The sequence below is a fragment of the Garra rufa genome, chromosome 11 (assembly GCF_049309525.1).
Source record: "Garra rufa chromosome 11, GarRuf1.0, whole genome shotgun sequence".
Lineage (NCBI taxonomy): Eukaryota > Metazoa > Chordata > Actinopteri > Cypriniformes > Cyprinidae > Garra > Garra rufa.
The window spans coordinates 3,451,212-3,470,450 of record NC_133371.1 but is presented as its reverse complement, the minus strand read 5'-3'; the positions used below and the strand labels follow the sequence as shown (position 1 = coordinate 3,470,450).

Sequence of the window (19,239 nt, the reverse complement as noted above, 5' to 3'; positions counted from 1 at the left end):
TATTTCCAGCACATGTATTGATATGTAAATATTTGTATGAACATAAAATGCTTCAACAAATGAAACAACAACAACTGAAACAACATTTGAACTGAAATGGAGTACAAAGGGGGAACAAATGTCAAAAGCAGCAGTCTGTATCTGGCCTGGTCATCAGTCGCTTTAAGTACTACACTAAATTACTGAATACTACACTCAAGTTCTCAATCACATCTGGGTGTTGATATGGTCAGATGTGGTTTGTCACTGCAGGATGATCAGCTGTCGTTGGGTGTCTACAGATGATGGCTCTCCTTACACTGCCTTCTCAGATTTGGTGACCCTTCTGTATTTCTGCAACTGTTTACATCAGTTTAGAATACTTTCTAGAAAACAAAACAAAGGATATTAGCCATCATTATGAAAATGTATATAACACCTGTATAAATTTTGTTTACATTATATAAGGATAAAAGTAGAAAAACAATCATTTAATATAATGCACAATATAAAAAAATAATAATGCTATTATTGCTTAATACGTCAGTACATCTTGGAATTAACATTACCAAAGCTTATGTGATGGAAAATAATATTTACCATAGACATTACGTTTTGTAAACTACTGCCGTTAACTGTTACACAATACGACATTCACGTACTTTCATGTTACTCACTGCATTTGTCAACTGACAAAATAACTAGACGACTAATATGAATTTAACCCACATAACACTTAAACAGCAATAAAACAGCAATAAAACAGAAATAAAAAACTTGCCTTTTTTCATTAACGTTACACATGAAAGCTAGATGCATATGTAAACAATGACAAAATGCTACTTTAAATTATGCAGCATCATACTTGAAGAGTTAACGTAAAGATATACAAATAAACCGATTAATTAAAAACGATATTTACTTGCCTGAATCGAAATGTGCGCTGTATATCCAAGAGTTGCTTGTTGTTATCCAGCCTTCTCCTTCACTGCCGCAACACGGGTACGTTTCTCGGAAATCTACCGTTAAACACGTCTCAGAATGTTAGTACCGCCCCAGAGGGAGCACACAACCACCGAACGACAAGGATCTAATTTTAATTTAGACATTTAAGCAGGATGTTTGTATATATATATGACCGCAATCCCACTGTTCATACAGCGCTTCTCGCCATTGTTTTGAATGCGCTGGATCACTAACCGGAAACGTCCTGGGACCAACGACGTCACTTCCTTAAGCCGCCGAATAGCGCTTGAAATGGTCTATAGCGAAATGCCACGTAAATTCGTCGTTTTTTGGATTCATAAATCAAATGTTGGTCTGTCACTTAATTCAAATCGCAATATGGACTAGTGTATGTGAAAACTGAAATGCAAAAAGACCGTTTTAATATGAATCAGATATGTTCCGTTTGCCTAGCTGTATGTATGCATGGCGGAGACGAGCTTTTACTACACGCATACTGAAACACACGTGACGCTCCCGGTAATTTTTGGCATTTTCATCTCACATGAACAGATAAACTCAATCTCCCAAACTGCTGTGAGTGTCACTTTTACCGTTTCATTTGAGAAAACTAGCATCATATCATACTGTATACACAGAAATTTCACGGCAACCTGTCAAAATAAAAGTACGGTGTAAAATGTAATGGGTTGGGTAGGTGTTGACGTTAAAAAAGCACAATCTAATAGGTAGAAAAAATAATTTCATTGTTAGTTAGTTAGTAAACACAAGTACATCTAATTGAACATAATTTATTTTCATCAACAAATTATCATAGAACAGCTTTATGAGCTTTATGATCCATTCTCAAAGACTTACTTTTAGTCATTATTTGGGTAGCACACATATTCTGAATGCCTTCAGCAGAATTCAAATTAGCCATTTTAATCTAGATTAATCTAGATTAATTCCAAGATTTAATCTAGATTAATCTAGATTAAAAAAATTAATCTATGCCCACCCCTAATATATATATATATATATATATATATATATATAAAAGAGAGAGAGAGAGAGAGAGAGAGAGAGAGAGAGAGAGAGAAGATCACCTTTAAAGGCGATTTTATTTATTTACAGTGGGAAATTTACAAAATATCTTCATGGAACATGATTTTTTACTTACTATCCTAATAATTTTTGGCATAAAAGAAAAATTGTATTATATTGTTGGCTATTGCTACAAATATACCAATGCTACTTAAGACTGGTTTTGTGGTCCAGGGTCACATATTACAAACATTAACATTGTGATCTTGAATAAAGCTGCTTTCAATCATTGTGCATTGTTAAAAGCACTATACAAATAAATCTTGTAAATGATGACAGTCACAAGATTAAATGACCATATACCTTCTATAATCATGTGCTGAAGCGGAGGCCAGGCATTGGGCATGTCCCACTGCTGCCCACTTTCACTAAGAGAAGTGGGAACCCCGTTAGGATAGTCCAGACCTCCACTACCCTAAACAGAGAAAAAAGAGGGAGAGAGAGATACTAAATAACCATTATGAGGAAGGGCTATGGAAATGAAGAAATATTGTGCAAACAGTGCCATCTGCTGTTGAGCATAGAGTTTGCTTCAGTAACAAGATGGGAAAAGCAACCTCCCACCGTTTCTCACTTTTTCCTGTGAAACCTTAAAATACGTTTCTCTTGCATTTAAGACAAATTAATTAAAAACATTGGAAGTGAACTGCAGTGTTACTCAAGAGGGAATATATTTCATACAAAGAAATTACAATATTAATTCACAGGGTGTGGATGGAAAGTCTTGTCTGCAGGAAGGAAGCATTGCATATGTTGTATACTGTCTATGTTGCCTGCCTTCAAAATTACCCAGTATAAAATTCAGTTATTGAGATCATTAATTTGTAAGGTTTGTAAAGGCTCACCGTCAGATACTTCACAGCCTGATCAGCCATCTCTGGCTTAGAGTAACATTGTGCCCAGAGAGGAGCCAGGTTAGATGGGTAGAAGGACAAATGCCGGGTCTCGTTCACCAGGCTGAAGTCGAACCAGGCTCCTTTTTCTGCATCCCACAGTAGACTTTCAACTGCTTTAATTCTAGCAGAAAGTGCCTTCTCATATTCAACTGCCTTCTCTTCATTACCTGCAGTAAATATCCCAGAGTGCTTTTAATATAACACAAACCACACTGTTCAAACTCTTATTGCACCTAAGGGAACTAAACAAGCATCCTTATCAAACGTACACTACTGTTCAAGTGTTTGTGGGTCAGTTTGCATTATATTTATCAAAAGCGACAATAAAGACTTTACATTGTAAGCAATATTTCTAATTCAAATAAAAGCCATTCTATTGAATTTGTATCAAAGAATCCTCATTAAAAAAATGAAATGAATTAGGAAAAAAATCAATGTATTATTAAATAAATAATAAACATATTTTAGCACTCAAAGAAGACAGATGACCATCATTTACCCTTTAAGCAGTAGCCTAATGAAGTTATTAAAAATTTAATTACTTAAATTGATTAGATGGATACATTAACTACAAGTGATAGTGATAGAATATTTGGACCATCAAACAAAGTATAATTTCCTCTGTATGAAATCTTCTGCCATAATTTGAATGTCAAGTTATTTCCTGGGGTGATATTATTGTGGACTTTTTTATCTATTATTAATAAAAAAAAATGCATTACCACTCTCTAAAACATTTGTTATATATAATGCTTTTGAATTTGATATACAGTGAGGTCAATAAGTATTTGATCACCCTGTGATTTTGCAAGTTCTCTAACTTAGAAATCATGGAGGGGTCAGCATAGGTGCATTTCCACTGTGAGAGACAGAATATAAAAATAAAAATTCGGAAATCACATTGTATGATTTTTTAACAATTTATTTGTGAATTACTGTGTCAAATAAGTATTTGATCACTGGAGTCAAAAAATAATAATATTTGGTACAGAAGCCTTTGTTAACAATTACAGAGGTCAAACGGTTCCTGTAGTTCTTCACCAGGTTTGCACGCACTGCAGGAGGGATTTGGCCCACTCCTCCATACAGACCTTCTCTATATCTGTCAGGTTTCGGGGCTGTCACTGAGCAACACAGAGTTTCAGCCCCCCTCAAAGATTTTCTATTGGATTTAGGTCTGGAGACTGGCTAGGCCACTCCAGAACCTTGATATGCTTCTTACGGAGCCACTCCTTGGTTTTCCTGGCTGTGTGCTTTGGGTCATTGTCATGTTGGAGACCCAGCCACGACCCATCTTTAAAGCTCTGACTGAGGGAAGGAGGTTTTTGCCCAATATGTCACAATACATGGCCCTGTTCATCCTCTCCTTAATACAGTGCAGTCGTCCTGTCCCCTGTGCAGAAAAACACCCACAGAGCATGATGCTTCCAGCCCCATGCTTCAGTGTAGGTATGGTATTATTGGGATGATACTCATCATTCTTCTTCCTCCAAACATAGCGAATGGAGTTAAGACCAAAAAAGTAGAACTTTGGTCTCATCTGACCACAGGACTTTCTCCCATGACTCCTCTGGATCATCCAGATGGTCCCTGGCAAACTTCGGACGGGCCTGGACTTAAGCAGGGGAACCTTCTGCGTGATGCAAGATTTTAAACCATGATGTCTACTGATAGTAGCCTTGGAAACGATGGTCCCAGCTCTCTTCACTGCATTGACCAGCTCCTCCCGTGTAGTTCTGTGTTGATTCTTCACCATTCTTAGCATCATTGATACCCCACGAGGAGAGCTCTTCCGTGGGGCCCCAGTCCGAGGGACATTGACAGTCATCATTAGCCTCTTCCATTTTCTGACAATTGCTCCAACAGTTGTTCTTTTTTCACCAAGCTGCTTGGCAATTGCCCCGTAGCCCTTTCCAGCTTTGTGAAGGTCTACAATTTTGTCTCTTGTGTCTTTTGACAGCTCTTTGGTTTTGCCCATGTTGCTACTTAGGCTGTATCCGAAATCGCCCCCTATACCCTATTCACTATTCCCTACATTAGTCCACTCGTACAGTTCACTTGAAGGAGTGAATGAAAACGAGTGAGTGAATTCGGACACTAAGTGCACCGGAAGGACTGCCGTTTTTGCATAGCATTGCTAACTGTTTAACAATCATTTAAAACGGACAGTTCTAGTAGTAAGATTAAAGGATTTATCTTGAACTATGTCAGGGAATTTGTGTATAAACACTGGTTCAACAATTTAATAATCAATTTACAACGAATTTGTACCTGTGTTGTATGCTGTATTACGCAGTGGACGAGCGCGTTGTAAAATGAACAGATGGATGATGATGATTCAGCTGCGGGCGCCATAGTCTGTCGAGATGCGGGAATTCAGTCAGCGTGCGACTCTCACAGTGCATTATGGGTTATCTCTAGCTGTTGAGCGTACATCGGTTGTACACTCGTTTTTGCGGTGCATTGTGGGATTGAATGAGTGCACTCAGGAATGTCCACTATGGTTTCGAACACCACTTAAAATGGCTGTCCCCTCAAATAGTGCCCTATTTGAGTGTATAGGGGGCGAATTCGGATACAGCCTTAGACTTTGGCTGATTGTGGGGTGCACAGGTGTCTTTATGACAGCTAACGACCTCAAACAGGTGCTACTAATATAGAATCATGAGCAGAGTGTAGCTGGACTATTTAAAAGCAAAATAACAGGTCTTTGAGGGTCAGAAATCTGGCTAATAAGCAAGTGATCAAATACTAATTTGACACAGTAATTCACAAATAAATTGTTAACAAATCATACAATGTGATTTCCGGATTTTTATTTTTAGATTCTGTCTCTCACAGTGGAAATGCACCTATGCTGAAAATTGTAGACCCCTCCATGATTTCTAAGTAAGAGAACTTGCGAAATCACAGGGTGATCAAATACTTATTGACCTAACTGATGATTTACTAAAAATGTCAGGGAGAAAACTACCAGCAGGATGCAAAGACTGCAGGAATAAAATAAAAACAGAAATGTTGAGAATGCATTATGGGTTTAAAAGATTGCACCATTCTGGGAATTAAATTGTTTACACAGAATTCAAACTCACAAAATACTTCAAACTTGATGACTGAAGTAGTGCACCATATCAGGGAAAAAAAGAGTAATTGGATGCTTTTCTGACAGAAAAGTACAGGAAATAATAGGGAGAAGACGGCAACTAAGTTCTTACCAGTTCAACTGGATTCTTACATTTTACCAAAGAGTGTTCATTTAAATCAGGAGTGTGTGTAAATGTAGATAAGTGTGTTGTACTCTTTTACCCAGAATCCTGTGGAATGAGGCCAGCAGACGCTCATTGCGGCACATAATGGCATTGAGGTCAGCGGGCAGGACGGAGCTTGTCTTTGTGTTGCTCAGGTTGCCGTTGTTTCTTCCTGTGCTGTCTATATACCAGCGAGAAGAGAAATCCCAGCCTGACTCTGCACCAGATGTCAGTTCTATCCAAAGTTTCTTCTGAGCCTCTGTAATACACAAACTATATTACACAAACTCATATTCACGCACATAAACACACAAAAAGAACTAGGATAATCCGATTTAACACAGCTCTGTTAATGATTGTGTAAGCAACAGAATATTAAAGGAACAGTTCACTCAAAACAATTCACAGAAAATGTATTTAACTTCAGGCCATCTAAGATGTAGATGTTTTCTTCATCTGAACAGATTTGGAGAAATTTGCCATTACATCACTTGTTCACCAAGGGCTTCTCTGCAGTGATTAAAAACCTGGCAATAAATATTTTGTGAAGCAAAAACTGTGATTAAGGGATTTGAACTTTAAACTGTCATTTTTGACTAAAAGACCTCTTCTTCCGCCAGTGAAAAATCCTCGCACATCAAAATCCACCAACATATTTGCTTAGAACTATTTTAGGCTGTTTTTACTCATAAACAGTGCTTGATCTGTGCATATTTCTCACCTGATTCTGAAAAACTACTTTTTCACTGGAGAAGCAATATTATGGATAGAGGACTTTAACCAAGAGAAACATTTTGAAGAAACATTTCAATGAAAGCTTTTCGGTAGGGATGCACCGAATGTTCGGCAACCAAAATTATTCAACATCCAAAGCACAAGGAAAATCTGCGTGATGAGAATCATTCATAAATCTGCTGCTCTCAGCAAAAAGTAGTACTGAGCAGGGTTGCCAGGTCTCCGAAAAAATTCCAACCCAAAGCTTACTCAAAACCCACCCAAAAAAAAAAAATTAAAACTAGCCCAAGTTGACCATTCCATTAATGCACTTTAAAATAAACATTTTAATTCGATTTATTCTCTGTTTTTCAGTTTAGATAGACTTGTTTAGGCTATATATGTGCATTTTTATTTATTCAGTCTGTATTTTATTGAAATTTTCTTTTCCTCATTTTCATTTTCAGAACTTTTCATGATAAATTTTAAGATTTATGGGTGATATGGCCAGAGATATTATGACAATATTTTTTCCATATTATACTATATCAGTATTTATCGAAATATTCACCATTAATATGGAAGGAAATGTTTTCCACATGTTTGTTAGTCCCTGAGAATGAATGTATAATTGAATTATTAATTGAATGAAATTAAAATTAAATTAAATGTATACTTAAAAAAAGGCCACCTTTTAATTTAGCTTTTTTATTTTTCCCTTAAATTCTGTGTTTTCTATTTAATTTATTTTGTATTATTTAATACAAATTTATCAATAAAAAACTGTGTCAAATTAATAAACGTTTAACAATTTTTCAACCTTAAAATATAGGATAATAGCCGTTATGTTTTGTTGTAAAATTAATTTATAACAAAACATAAAAAAAATATGAAATAAGATGCTGCATGACAAAACCTTGTGTTTAATATAAAAACATGGATAAAAAATATATTGAATGATATTCCTTACAAATAACACTAATATTACTTTGAGAAGTACATCATAGTAATTTGTTTCTGTTAAAATTTCTTCACGTGTGTTGTGATGATTTTCAAATGAAGCGGTGTAAAGCCCTGAAGTGACTCTTTGAGAGCCTCTGAAGATTAAGTTCATGTTTTCATGTCCTCATTCCAACCGTAGACGCTGAAACCACCACAAGCTTCACGTGTGTTTGAGTTTGAGAAAAACATGAAAAACCGTGTTCGGCCCAGTGTGTAATTTTGTTCAGCTTCGGCCAAGAATTTTCAATTCGATGCATCCCTACTTTTTGGTTCACATGACATTAATTGATGGATTGGAGTGGTGTGGATTGTGATGTTTTTTATCAGCTGGAATCTCATTCCGACGGCACCCATTCACTGCAGAGGATCCTTTGGTAAACAAGTGATGGAATGCTGAATTTATCCAAATCTGTTCTCATGAAAAAGCAAGCTCATATTGGAAAAACTGGGGGTAAGTAAATTTGCAGCAAAAATCAACTCTTAATAGGTAAAGAAGTTAAAGTATTTGCAATTTTTCCTACCTGCTGACAGGCCCTCAGCCAGTTCTACATCATCACTGTATGACTCAGGTCTGCAAAAAGTCAGATTTAAATACTGCAATGCATCCAGATGTGTTACAGAATTAAGAATCACAGTAATACACATTAGGCTTAAAGGGATAGTTCACCCAAAAATGAAAATTGGATGTTTATCTGCTTACCCCCAGGGCATCCAAGATGTAGGCGACTTTGTTTCTTCAGTAGAACACAAACAAAGATTTTTAACTCAAACCGGTGCAGTCTGTTAGTCATATAATGGCAGTCAATGGGCACCAAACCTTTGAAAGTGAAAAAAACATGCACAGACAAATCCAAATTACACCCTAAGGCTTGTGATGATACACTGATGTCCTAAGACACGAAACGATCGTTTTTTGCAAGAAACTGAATAGTACTTATATAATATTTTTCCTTTAATCCATTACAACGTTCTACCGTCCTGAGCTTGTGCTCAGCATCTATTATGAATACAAATGTTTTTTACGTTTCTGCTTCATTTTATGTATCTCTTTGCCCAGTAATTAATGTTCTATATCAACGCATCAAGTACCATAAATGTTTCGTAAATACTGTAAATAATACTCATGTCAGTAATCCTATGTCTATTTCAGTAGGTGGTGATAAATGAATGTCTGTATTACGAATTAGCAAGTGATTAAATATTTGACTCAATTGATTAATCACCGAATCCTTAACAAATGAAACAGTGGATGTAATTAATAAATTATTCAATTAAGCCTACAATTGTTCACAAAAAATAATTAATTCCTTAATAAAACACCAATAATTATTATATCTTTTATAATTATGCCTACTATAGACTATTACTGACTTTAAATGTACTGTAGTAATTAAAGGTTGTATCAGCGATTTCTAGCCTGAAACATAAAGTGTCAAATTCAGCTGACCTTTCATCATGATCCGCTCGCTGCTTGCCCCATAAATTGTCTGTGAAAAAAACGCGTCTCTCTGGTCAGCCTAGGGTCCGAGATATGCCAAAAAAACTTGGCGGTGTTGTGGACTTTCGCTCCGCCTCCCTCACATCCCTGCACCAGTAGGAAAGTCCACAACACCAAACCCCTGACGCTGATTGGTTGGAACACTGTTTGTTTATGTGTGGAAAGGTTGGTAGTGCCGATTGTTTTTTTGGCATATCTCGGACCCTAGGCTGACCAGAGAGACGCGGTTTTTTCACAGACAATTTATGGGGCAGGCAGCGAGCGGATCGTGAAGAAAGGTCAGCTGAAATTGACACTTTATGTTTTAGGCTAGAAATCGCTGATACAACCTTTAATACAGAGACACTCATTTGGGCAAACAGCATTATGATTTGTTTAGGACTTGAAGCTTAAAGTTGAGGACTTGCAAATCGACTTGGACTTGCTCGTCTTGACTTGCAAATTGACTCTGGACTTGACTCGAGACTTGAATGCAAAGACTCGAGACTTGCAAAACAATGACTTGGTCCCAGCTCTGGAAAGCACAGTTCAGTTTCTCACAAAAAGCAATCAATCAAGTTTAAGGACATCAATGTATTGTCACGACATGCAGGGTGTAATTTGGATTTGTCTGTGCATGTTTTGTTTTTTTTACTTTTAAAGGTTTGGTGCCCATTTTCTGCCATTATATGACTGACATACTGCAACGGTTTGAGTTAAAAACCTTTGTTTGTGTTCTACTGAAGAAACAAAGTCACCTGCATCTTGGATGCCCTGGGGGTAAGCAGATAAACATCAAATTTTCATTTTAATTTCTTTATACAAAATATACTTCATTATGCTTTTGAGGTGATCCAGACATGTTCTTAAAACCTACGGTGTTAATGAGTTATCTCACCTGGGCCAGTCCACCGGTACATTATATCTATTCAGGATGTGAGTCAGTCCACTCATTACCACAGCACGAGAGCGATTCTGCATCCAAAAGCTGTACTCTGTTTCCAGTGCTGGCAAAACCTTCCTAAACACACACAGAGCACACGCGGTGCAGAGGTGTTGTTCAGAGCAGTTCAGCGCAACACCTTGATGTTCAACAAACCAGCAGGAGGGCAGTTTAGTCTGAAAGGTTACCTGAGGAAGTCTTTGTCTCTGGTGACCTCATAGAAGCTTTCCACCATTAGCGAAAGGAAGGGCGGTTGACTACGCCGCTCGTAATAAACTCGACCACCGTTTGGAACAAAGCCGTATCTGAACAAAAAAGAAGGGAAACAGGTAGTGAGCGTTTTACTGCAAGAGCAGCTTGTGCATTTCTTAATTAGATATTACATAGGCATAACTGAGGCAATGATACTCAGCTCAACCCTAAAAAATAAATACATTTTTATTTAAGATTACATGAGGGTAAATAAAAAATTTAATTTCATTTGATCATTTATAAGTCAAATATCTGTTATTTATTGGTAATGTCTTGAAACATTTAAACTGATCACGTGTGAAGTGTTTTGTATCTGTACATGTGAAAATCAAGAGAAATAAGTGTACCTTTCCACCAGGTAGACAAAATTCAAAATCATTCCTCGAGCTGTCTCTTTCATCTCAGACAAAAGGAGACCATTTATTACCCAATATGAGTCCCTGAAGAACAAAAACACCTTCATTATTACAGTTTCTCAAGAAAATGAGTGGTTCTTGCCAGTGCAGAACTAATCATTATGAGGCTTTGGTGTTGTGGGTAGTTGTCAGTGTCAAATTTGACAATATTGATAATATTTATCTGTGAGGGCTGGCTGTGGACATACACTGACACCTAGTGGTGTGGATGCAGCATCATGCATTAGTTGACAATTTCCAATGCCAGTGTGGATACCCACTATTCTCCATCAACCATGATTAATAAAGAGAACAATAGAGAACAATCAATAAATACTTGATTTTTTTCTGAAATATTTGTATCTTCATTACTAAAAAAAGTGAGGGAATATTAGCTGCAGGTTTACCACTGCTTGACAAAATATCCAAGGCATTTCAACAAAACAATATTTTGTGGAAAGCACATTGAGGAAAATTAGAGAACAATAACCACTGCAGCATGAAAGAAGATTACAACTAATTTTGGAGGGATACAGCTGAAATGAGTAGGAAGTGTAGAAATGGCCCCTGCTTTGAATGACAGGACAATACTAGTTTCTCAGACTGCAGTGGGTTTCTTTTTCTTAATTCTTAATTTAACTTATTTATCAAAGAATCCTGAGGGGAAAAAAAAAAAAAAAAACAATCACAGGTTACAAAAATATTTGGCAGCACAACTGTTTCCAGCACTGATAATTCTAATAATGAATCAGTGTGGGGAAAAAAAAAATAATTTTACTTATAGGTGCTTATGAAACATTGTGTAAGTTTCTGCTTTATCTAAACCTGCTCTGAAGATGACATGAGGTAAAGGTATCAGGGCCCCAAAACATAAAGATTTGAGTCTTGGGAGTATGATATAGTAGAATGTGTTTCTCTGTTTCCTATGTGTGGAAAATTACTGGCTGTTAGGAGATGTAACCTTGAAGACTAGGGTAGAGATATAAAAGTGGAGGAAACCCTCCCTTCCTGGTCACACTCTGCAGAAACCTGTGTTTCTGTATGACTGTCTGACCTTTCTTGCAAGAAATAAATCTTATTTGATTAGAGTCATTGGATTTTTGCCACGACAATCAGCATATTGGAATATTTCTTGAAGGATCATGTGACACTTAAGACTGGAGTAACAGCTGATGAAAACTCAGCTTTGCATCATAGGAATAAATTATATTTTAAAGTATATTAAAATAAAAAAAAAAATAAAAAAAAGTCTTACTGATCCCAAACTTGTGAGCGGCTATATACAGTCGTGGCCAAAAGTTTTGAGAATTACATAAATATTGGAAATTGCAAAAGTTGCTGCTTAAGTTTTTATAATAGCAATTTGCATATATTCCAGAATGTTATGAAGAGTGATCAGATGAATTGCATAGTCCTTCTTTGCCATGAAAATTAACTTAAATCCTCCTAAAGAGGATTCAGCTGCGGGATCGGAGTCCCACCAGTGCAGAGCTTGCTCAGGAATGGCAGCAGGCAGGTGTGAGCGCATCTGCACGCACAGTGAGGCCAAGACTTTTGGAAGATGGTCTGGTGTCAAGAAGGGCAGCAAAGAAGCCACTTCTCTCCAAAAAAACATCAGGGACAGATTGATCTTCTGCAAAAAGTATGGCAAATGGACTGCTGAGGACTGGGGCAAAGTCATATTCTCCGATGAAGCCTCTTTCCGATTGTTTGGGGCATCTGGAAAAAGGCTTGTCCGGAGAAGAAAAGGTGAGCGCTACCATCAGTCCTGTGTCATGCCAACAGTAAAGCATCCTGAGACCATTCATGTGTGGGGTTGCTTCTCATCCAAGGGAGTGGGCTCACTCACAATTTTGCCCAAAAACACAGCCATGAATAAAGAATGGTACCAAAACACCCTCCAACAGCAACTTCTTCCAACAATCCAACAACAGTTTGGTGAAGAACAATGCATTTTCCAGCACGATGGAGCACCGTGCCATAAGGCAAAAGTGATAACTAAGTGGCTCGGGGACCAAAACGTTGAAATTTTGGGTCCATGGCCTGGAAACTCCCCAGATCTTAATCCCATTGAGAACTTGTGGTCAATCCTCAAGAGGTGGGTGGACAAACAAAAACCCACTAATTCTGACAAACTCTAAGAAGTGATTATGAAAGAATGGGTTGCTATCAGTCAGGATTTGGCCCAGAAGTTGATTGAGAGCATGCCCAGTCGAATTGCAGAGGTCCTGAAAACGAAGGGCCAACACTGCAAATACTGACTCTTTGCATAAATGTCATGTAATTGTCGATAAAAGCCTTTGAAATGTATGAAGTGCTTGTAATTATATTTCAGTACATCACAGAAACAACTGAAACAAAGATCTAAAAGCAGTTTAGCAGCAAACTTTGTGAAAACAAATATTCTTTATTCTTTAGCAAGCAATTTTCTTTTTGGAGAACAGTGGGTTTCTATTTGCAACTTCATGCACACCATTGGTTGCTCAGTGTTGTACTGATGGTGGGCTCGTGAACATTAACATTAGCCAATGTGAGAAAGGCCTTTAGTTGCTTTGAAGTTACCCTGGGAACTTTTGCAACCTTGCAGACTATTACACGTTCTGCATTGGAGTGATCATTTTTGGTCGATCAGTTTTCTTGAATTTCCTCCATTTGTAGACCATCTGTCTGACTGTGGATTTGTGGAGTTCAAAATCTTTAGAGATGGTTTTGTAACCTTATCTAACCTAATCAACTCTTTTTCCGAGGTCCTCTGTAATCAACATTTTGTGACATGATTCACTTCCACAAACATGATCAGACTTGATCCCATGATCCCTTTCTTTGAATAAAACAGGTCACATACTGACATTTGATAGTCACTGCACTGACTGAAAACACATCTGAACAGATGGACTCTAATTTCACCTTCAAATTAACTGCTAATCCAAGAGATTCACATACTTTTGCAACACAGATATATAACACTGAATAATTTTTCCCAATAAATAAATTACAAAGAAAATATTTTTCTCTCACTTGTTTGATTCTTTGTCTACTTGATGTTTTAAGTCATATTTATGCAGAAATATAGACAATTCTAAAGGGTTCACAAATTGGCAGTTGGCAGTCCATTTTTGATGGCAATTTTCTATACAACAATATGGATAATGTAGTTGTTAACCATGAATTCCGCTGTTAAAACATTAATTTTTAAAAAATAATCTATTGCACCAACAAAAGCACACTGACTGGCAACTGTGGAACTCAAAACTAGTCTTTAAGGGTTTAGGGTTAGGTTTGCATGTATGCGTACGATAAATGGAGAGACTAACCAGTAATACAGTTCTCTAAAGCGTCCACCGGGCACAACGACTGGGTGTGGGGTGTAAATCTGCGAGTACAGCTCTGGGTGGTCTCTGACATCATCACGGATCTGCACAGCCATGTATATAGTGACAATATAAATATTAGTTAGCGGCACACAGTTCTATACATTAGCAAAACCCAACATTTACCTTTCGACCAAGGGATTTCCATAAACCGTGCAGTTCTTCAGCCCAGCTGCGATATTTTGTGTCAGACACCCTGGACAAGAAATCTGGTCTATGGAAGAGGGAACAAAATGGATGTGGTTACATTAATGTTTAAATTTAAAAGAATCGTTCACCCAAATGAAAATTCTGTCATCATTTATGAACTCTCAAGTCATACGTTTTCTGTCTCTATGACTTTCTTGGAACCAGGGGTGTAGCATCTGAGTATGCAGGGTATGCGCATATGGGTCCGGGCAGATTAGGGGCCCACTGAGCCAAGGGGGAACTCTTAATTGAAACGAGGGAATGAATAGAGCTCTGGTCCAAGCCTGACCTTATCCGACAACTTATCAGAACAGAACCCGTGTTGCAGCCATTAAAAGAGTTCAGTTTTTGAAATCTAATGTCAAAGTGGCTAGATTTCTTTTCGTTTCTTTATTAAGTTATTTTTTAAATATGCAACATTTTTTAAAATAAACGACTGAGCAGTCAGCGGCAATGAGTTGAGCATGTTTGGTCAATTTAGCCTTCTCAAATCAACATGACTTGCCTATAGACATAAAACACTTGATGCATTTCACAATATTATTTTTAACATTTAACCTAGATTAATGTGTACTGTTAGATGCATATCCAATCGTTTGTGCAGAGAGTGAAAGCTAAAGCGCGCTTTGCAGAACATGGAAGTGATATCACGATGACTTTTTTCTTAACATTGGAAACCTAAAATACGCCATCGTTTTTGCTCATAAAGGTAAGAGTAATACATCATTCGGAACTGCAAAAGGTCTATTTTTATTTGGGTGCACTCACAACATCAACAAAATGTTATGCTTTTGTAAAATAGCTAAAAAAAAAAACATGCGCTTTCTGCTGTCTCTGTCTTGAGGAGGATTGCTTCGAAACTCAGCGAATATTTGCTTCACAGACATGATAAATATCTATAGAATGCTTTAAATTACTACTTTAAAACGAAAGAATTAATGTAATATAATCACGTTATATCACGTAAAGTTAATGTGAAAATTCCACCTGTACTCGCCCCCAAAAAAAGGCTGTGGCATCCGACCTGTCTTTATATTTAATAGGAAAACAGCAATAAAAAAAAAGTAGGCTTCAATTGGCTGATTTATGAGAAAAATAAAAAAATGTTGGCAAAGTTATCAGCTTGTTGGCTTTTCTGGGGTAGGCTAAATGTTATGTTACTATTATTATGACTTATTCACAAAATGTTTTATAGACTTTTTTTTTTAACTCTGATTGATCGTTTTCATGACATCGTGTTTATTCATTTTTTAATATGCATTCAAATATTTTTTCATGTATTTTGGTGCTGCAAATATTAAAAAGGAAATGATTGATTCACTTGCTGCTTGATCTGAGGCTAATATTATCTCACCAAAAATTTAGGAGCGTAAAAACACATGTATTGTTTGTATTTTATCATAAAATGCACAGAATTTATAGGCGTGCTACAGATAATGAATGGACTTAAAAACGTTAAATATTATTTCCAAGCATTTATACCATAAATGAAACAGCTTGTGAATACTCAACATAAGGTTATGTATTTAAGGCGAGACACTGCAGGTGAATAGGGTAAAAAAAAAAAAAAGTACTAATAGTTATCACCTTACCTCACCATTTCTAGTACAAAAATCTAAACACTGGATGAAGTCAGTTTCAAAATCTCATTTTGTCACTCCATAATTCAGAAAAACAGTACAAACAGTAAACAATGTATTTTTACCATTTTGGGGGGAACAAAATGTATAAAATCAAGCAAATCATATATGAACAAATCCTTTTGTAAAAACCTTTAGGATATAGACAGGAATAAAAATGTAAAGTTTGGTGTGTGTAAGTGCTACTGAAGTGGAGATGTATGGCTCGGTGTAGGAGAAAAAAAAAACTCATTTTGAGAAAACAGCCTTTGAAAATATGAATTGTAAATGAAAGAATTATGTTTTTTTTTTTTTTTGACTGAAACTTCCTCACACTATCCTGCTGTTTCAAGACAATTCCACTCAAAATGTTCTTACGTCGAATGCCAGTCTGGAGGAGTCCACTGCTCAAACTCCTTACCCGGCTTTTCAAAGTATGTTTGCAGGAACTTCTGTAGCTCTGAGGGTGGGACGGTCTTATCTGGGAACCTTGAGCTCAGATTGGCAAAAGCTTCCACAACGACCTCTACGGGTAAACAGGGATATAGCACAGGAAATCACAGCCATAGAGCTTTCAACATGAGCATCAGAACAAATCAAACATGTTTGACTTACCAGGAGCTGCAGTCAACTTCATATCTACAAAGTACTTATCATCATCAAACAGTTTAGCCATCTGGACCTGGCGTAGGACTTCTCCAGTGCAGTAGATCTGACTGGTAACAACAAACACATGTCAGGAAACTGATGCACAGAATAACAGGATAGTTTGTTTGTCTGGCACTCACAGGTTAAGCTCATAAAACCAAGATCAGTAACCTTGTCTCTACTGCTCTTCTTTGAGGAAGGTTCAAAGCTCAGCTTCTCTACATTCAACACTCCACCTGACTCAAAGTTCAGCCATAATGAAATACCATCTGTTGGCTGTTGAGGTCTTTTGTGATATGGTGAGGACCATCTTCAAAGCTCATCTTTCATAAGGAAATTGTGACAAAGGCAGATTCACAGATGTGTTTGTCTCAAAGTAATAATTACTAATATATCCATCTCAGTGTTAAAGGTAGCCATATGGTTGGATAATTCAACAGCTGCTCAGATTTCTGTAATAAAGCTTTGATCACAAAGGTAGTTATGGGAACTAACCTGTCACAAGGTGCCAGGAGCGTGTTCCCAGATGAGAAGAATGAAAAGACCACCAGAATTAGCCAGTGCATGTTGGTGAGCTAAACTCTCAGGAGTCAGAACTGAAGAGTCAGTGAACTATCTTGTGTTTTAAAACTCTGAACTCTGTTTATCAATGATCAGGGGAGGGATCAGTTTGACATCACATTACAGTATCTAAAAAGTTTCAACATGGCATAAGACCAGCCTGGACTTGGCCATCAGATATCAGCACGCGGACTGTTAATAGCAGCAGCGGGAAAAGGTTATGTAAGATATATTTATGGAAAAATGTAAACAAAAATACTGACATCTAGTGAGAAAAAGTGGTACTGGATACTGACATTCAGACACTAACCCTGCGTCCCAATGTGCTTGCAATTCACACTATCTGCCACAATTTAGGATGCAGACTAAAGACTATTTTTATAATAAAATACTATACTATTACTACAACCCCTGGCAAAAATTATGGAATCACTACACTTAGATGTTCACCCCTTTTTTAACTTTAAACAAATAAGCAAATCACAGATATGACACAAAACTATTTTTGTTTAATTATTCAACACACTGGTTATGTAAAACATACCTCAAATAAATACAATTAAAATAGGTAAATTAATGGAAAATTATTTTCTAGATCAAGTAGAGGAAAAAATACAGAATCATTCAATGTTAAGGAAAAAATATGGAATCAGCTTGTAATTTGTATTTCTGAAACAAATTAATTAATTAGCCAGGAGTACTTACAAAACACTGCAGGTGAGTAGGGTAAAATAAATGACTAATATTTATCACCTTACTTACCCATATTGATTGATTACATTGATAATTGCAAGCATTACAAGTTTTCTAGCTGGATGAAGTCAGTTTCAAAATTCTTGTTGATTTTTTTTTTTTTTTTTTTGACATATTAGAGTGAAACGATTTTGCAGAAGGATTTTGAGGCATCTCATCTGTCACTCCAAAATTCAGAAAATACTTAGAACAGGAAGAAAATTATATATATTTGAACAGTTTTTTTGGGAAATGAAATGTATAAAATCAAGCAAATTATATATGATCAAATACCTCTGTAAAAACCTTCAGGATATAGACGGAATAAAAAAGTTTGGTGTGTGTAAGTGCTACTGAAGTGGAGATTTATGGCTCAGTGTAGGAGAAAAAACTCATTTTAAGAAAACAGCTTTTAAAAATATGTATTGTAATTAATATATTGACACAAATATATAAAGTGCTATCAAATAAACACTTAGCGGTGTCTTCCGGATGTTTTCTCTCCACAAATCTGAAAAAAAAAAAAAAAAAAAAAAAAAAACTTGACAGGTGCATGAAAAACTTGTCCCCTTAGCAAGCTGTTAAACTTGGCTAATTGTAAGAAAACTTGTCCCGAACAAGAAAGCTGTCAGTTCAAATTTTGGAAAGGATTATAAAACACAAAAAATCCATAATGGAGTTTGGCAAAAGAAGCTATTTCCATTAACCACTATTTAAAATAGTTGGAACTAGCTTGAAGAAGAACATTGTTTTTTGTTTTTTTTATTATTAGTGTAGTCCATGCCCTAAAGAATTCAGGCCGTCATATGCTGGAGGAGGAGCAACTAAGTACTAAATGTGTTTTTTGGTTAACGATTCTGTAATGTTTTCCTGTTTTTGATATGGAAAATAATTTTATATTAAAGAGCTTAATCTCATTTGTTTGAGGTATGTTTCACATAACCAGAATGCCAGAATGTTGAACTAATAAACAAATTGTGTCATCTGTGAAGCTATGAAGCGTTCAAAAAAAAACAAAAAAAAAAAAACAAACACAACATCTAAGTGTGGTGATTCCATATTTTTTGCCGGGGGGTGTACAAGTGCATAGGTTACATTCATTTACCAATACAATATGGGTTTTACAGTTTCTCATGATAGACAAAAAAGACAACTTGAACA

At 36.5% G+C, this 19,239-nt stretch overlaps 1 protein-coding gene across 1 annotated transcript in view; it reads right to left on the bottom strand.

Moving 5' to 3' along the window:
* The window catches only part of treh (trehalase (brush-border membrane glycoprotein)), a 22,922-nt gene extending 5,505 nt beyond the window's left edge, over window positions 1–17,417 (bottom strand). Inside the window, exons 1-12 of the mRNA XM_073850948.1 lie at window positions 17,281–17,417; window positions 16,753–16,853; window positions 16,516–16,663; window positions 14,456–14,543; window positions 14,273–14,373; window positions 10,911–11,003; window positions 10,500–10,616; window positions 10,267–10,389; window positions 8,413–8,462; window positions 6,234–6,434; window positions 2,877–3,094; window positions 2,335–2,446 (exon numbers count right to left, since the gene is read on the bottom strand). Of these exons, the coding sequence (XP_073707049.1) occupies window positions 2,335–2,446; window positions 2,877–3,094; window positions 6,234–6,434; window positions 8,413–8,462; window positions 10,267–10,389; window positions 10,500–10,616; window positions 10,911–11,003; window positions 14,273–14,373; window positions 14,456–14,543; window positions 16,516–16,663; window positions 16,753–16,853; window positions 17,281–17,351 (1,423 nt within the window). The 5' untranslated portion in view covers window positions 17,352–17,417. The remainder of the gene's footprint in view (window positions 1–2,334; window positions 2,447–2,876; window positions 3,095–6,233; window positions 6,435–8,412; window positions 8,463–10,266; window positions 10,390–10,499; window positions 10,617–10,910; window positions 11,004–14,272; window positions 14,374–14,455; window positions 14,544–16,515; window positions 16,664–16,752; window positions 16,854–17,280) is intronic.
* Between the last annotated feature and the right edge of the window lie 1,822 nt (window positions 17,418–19,239).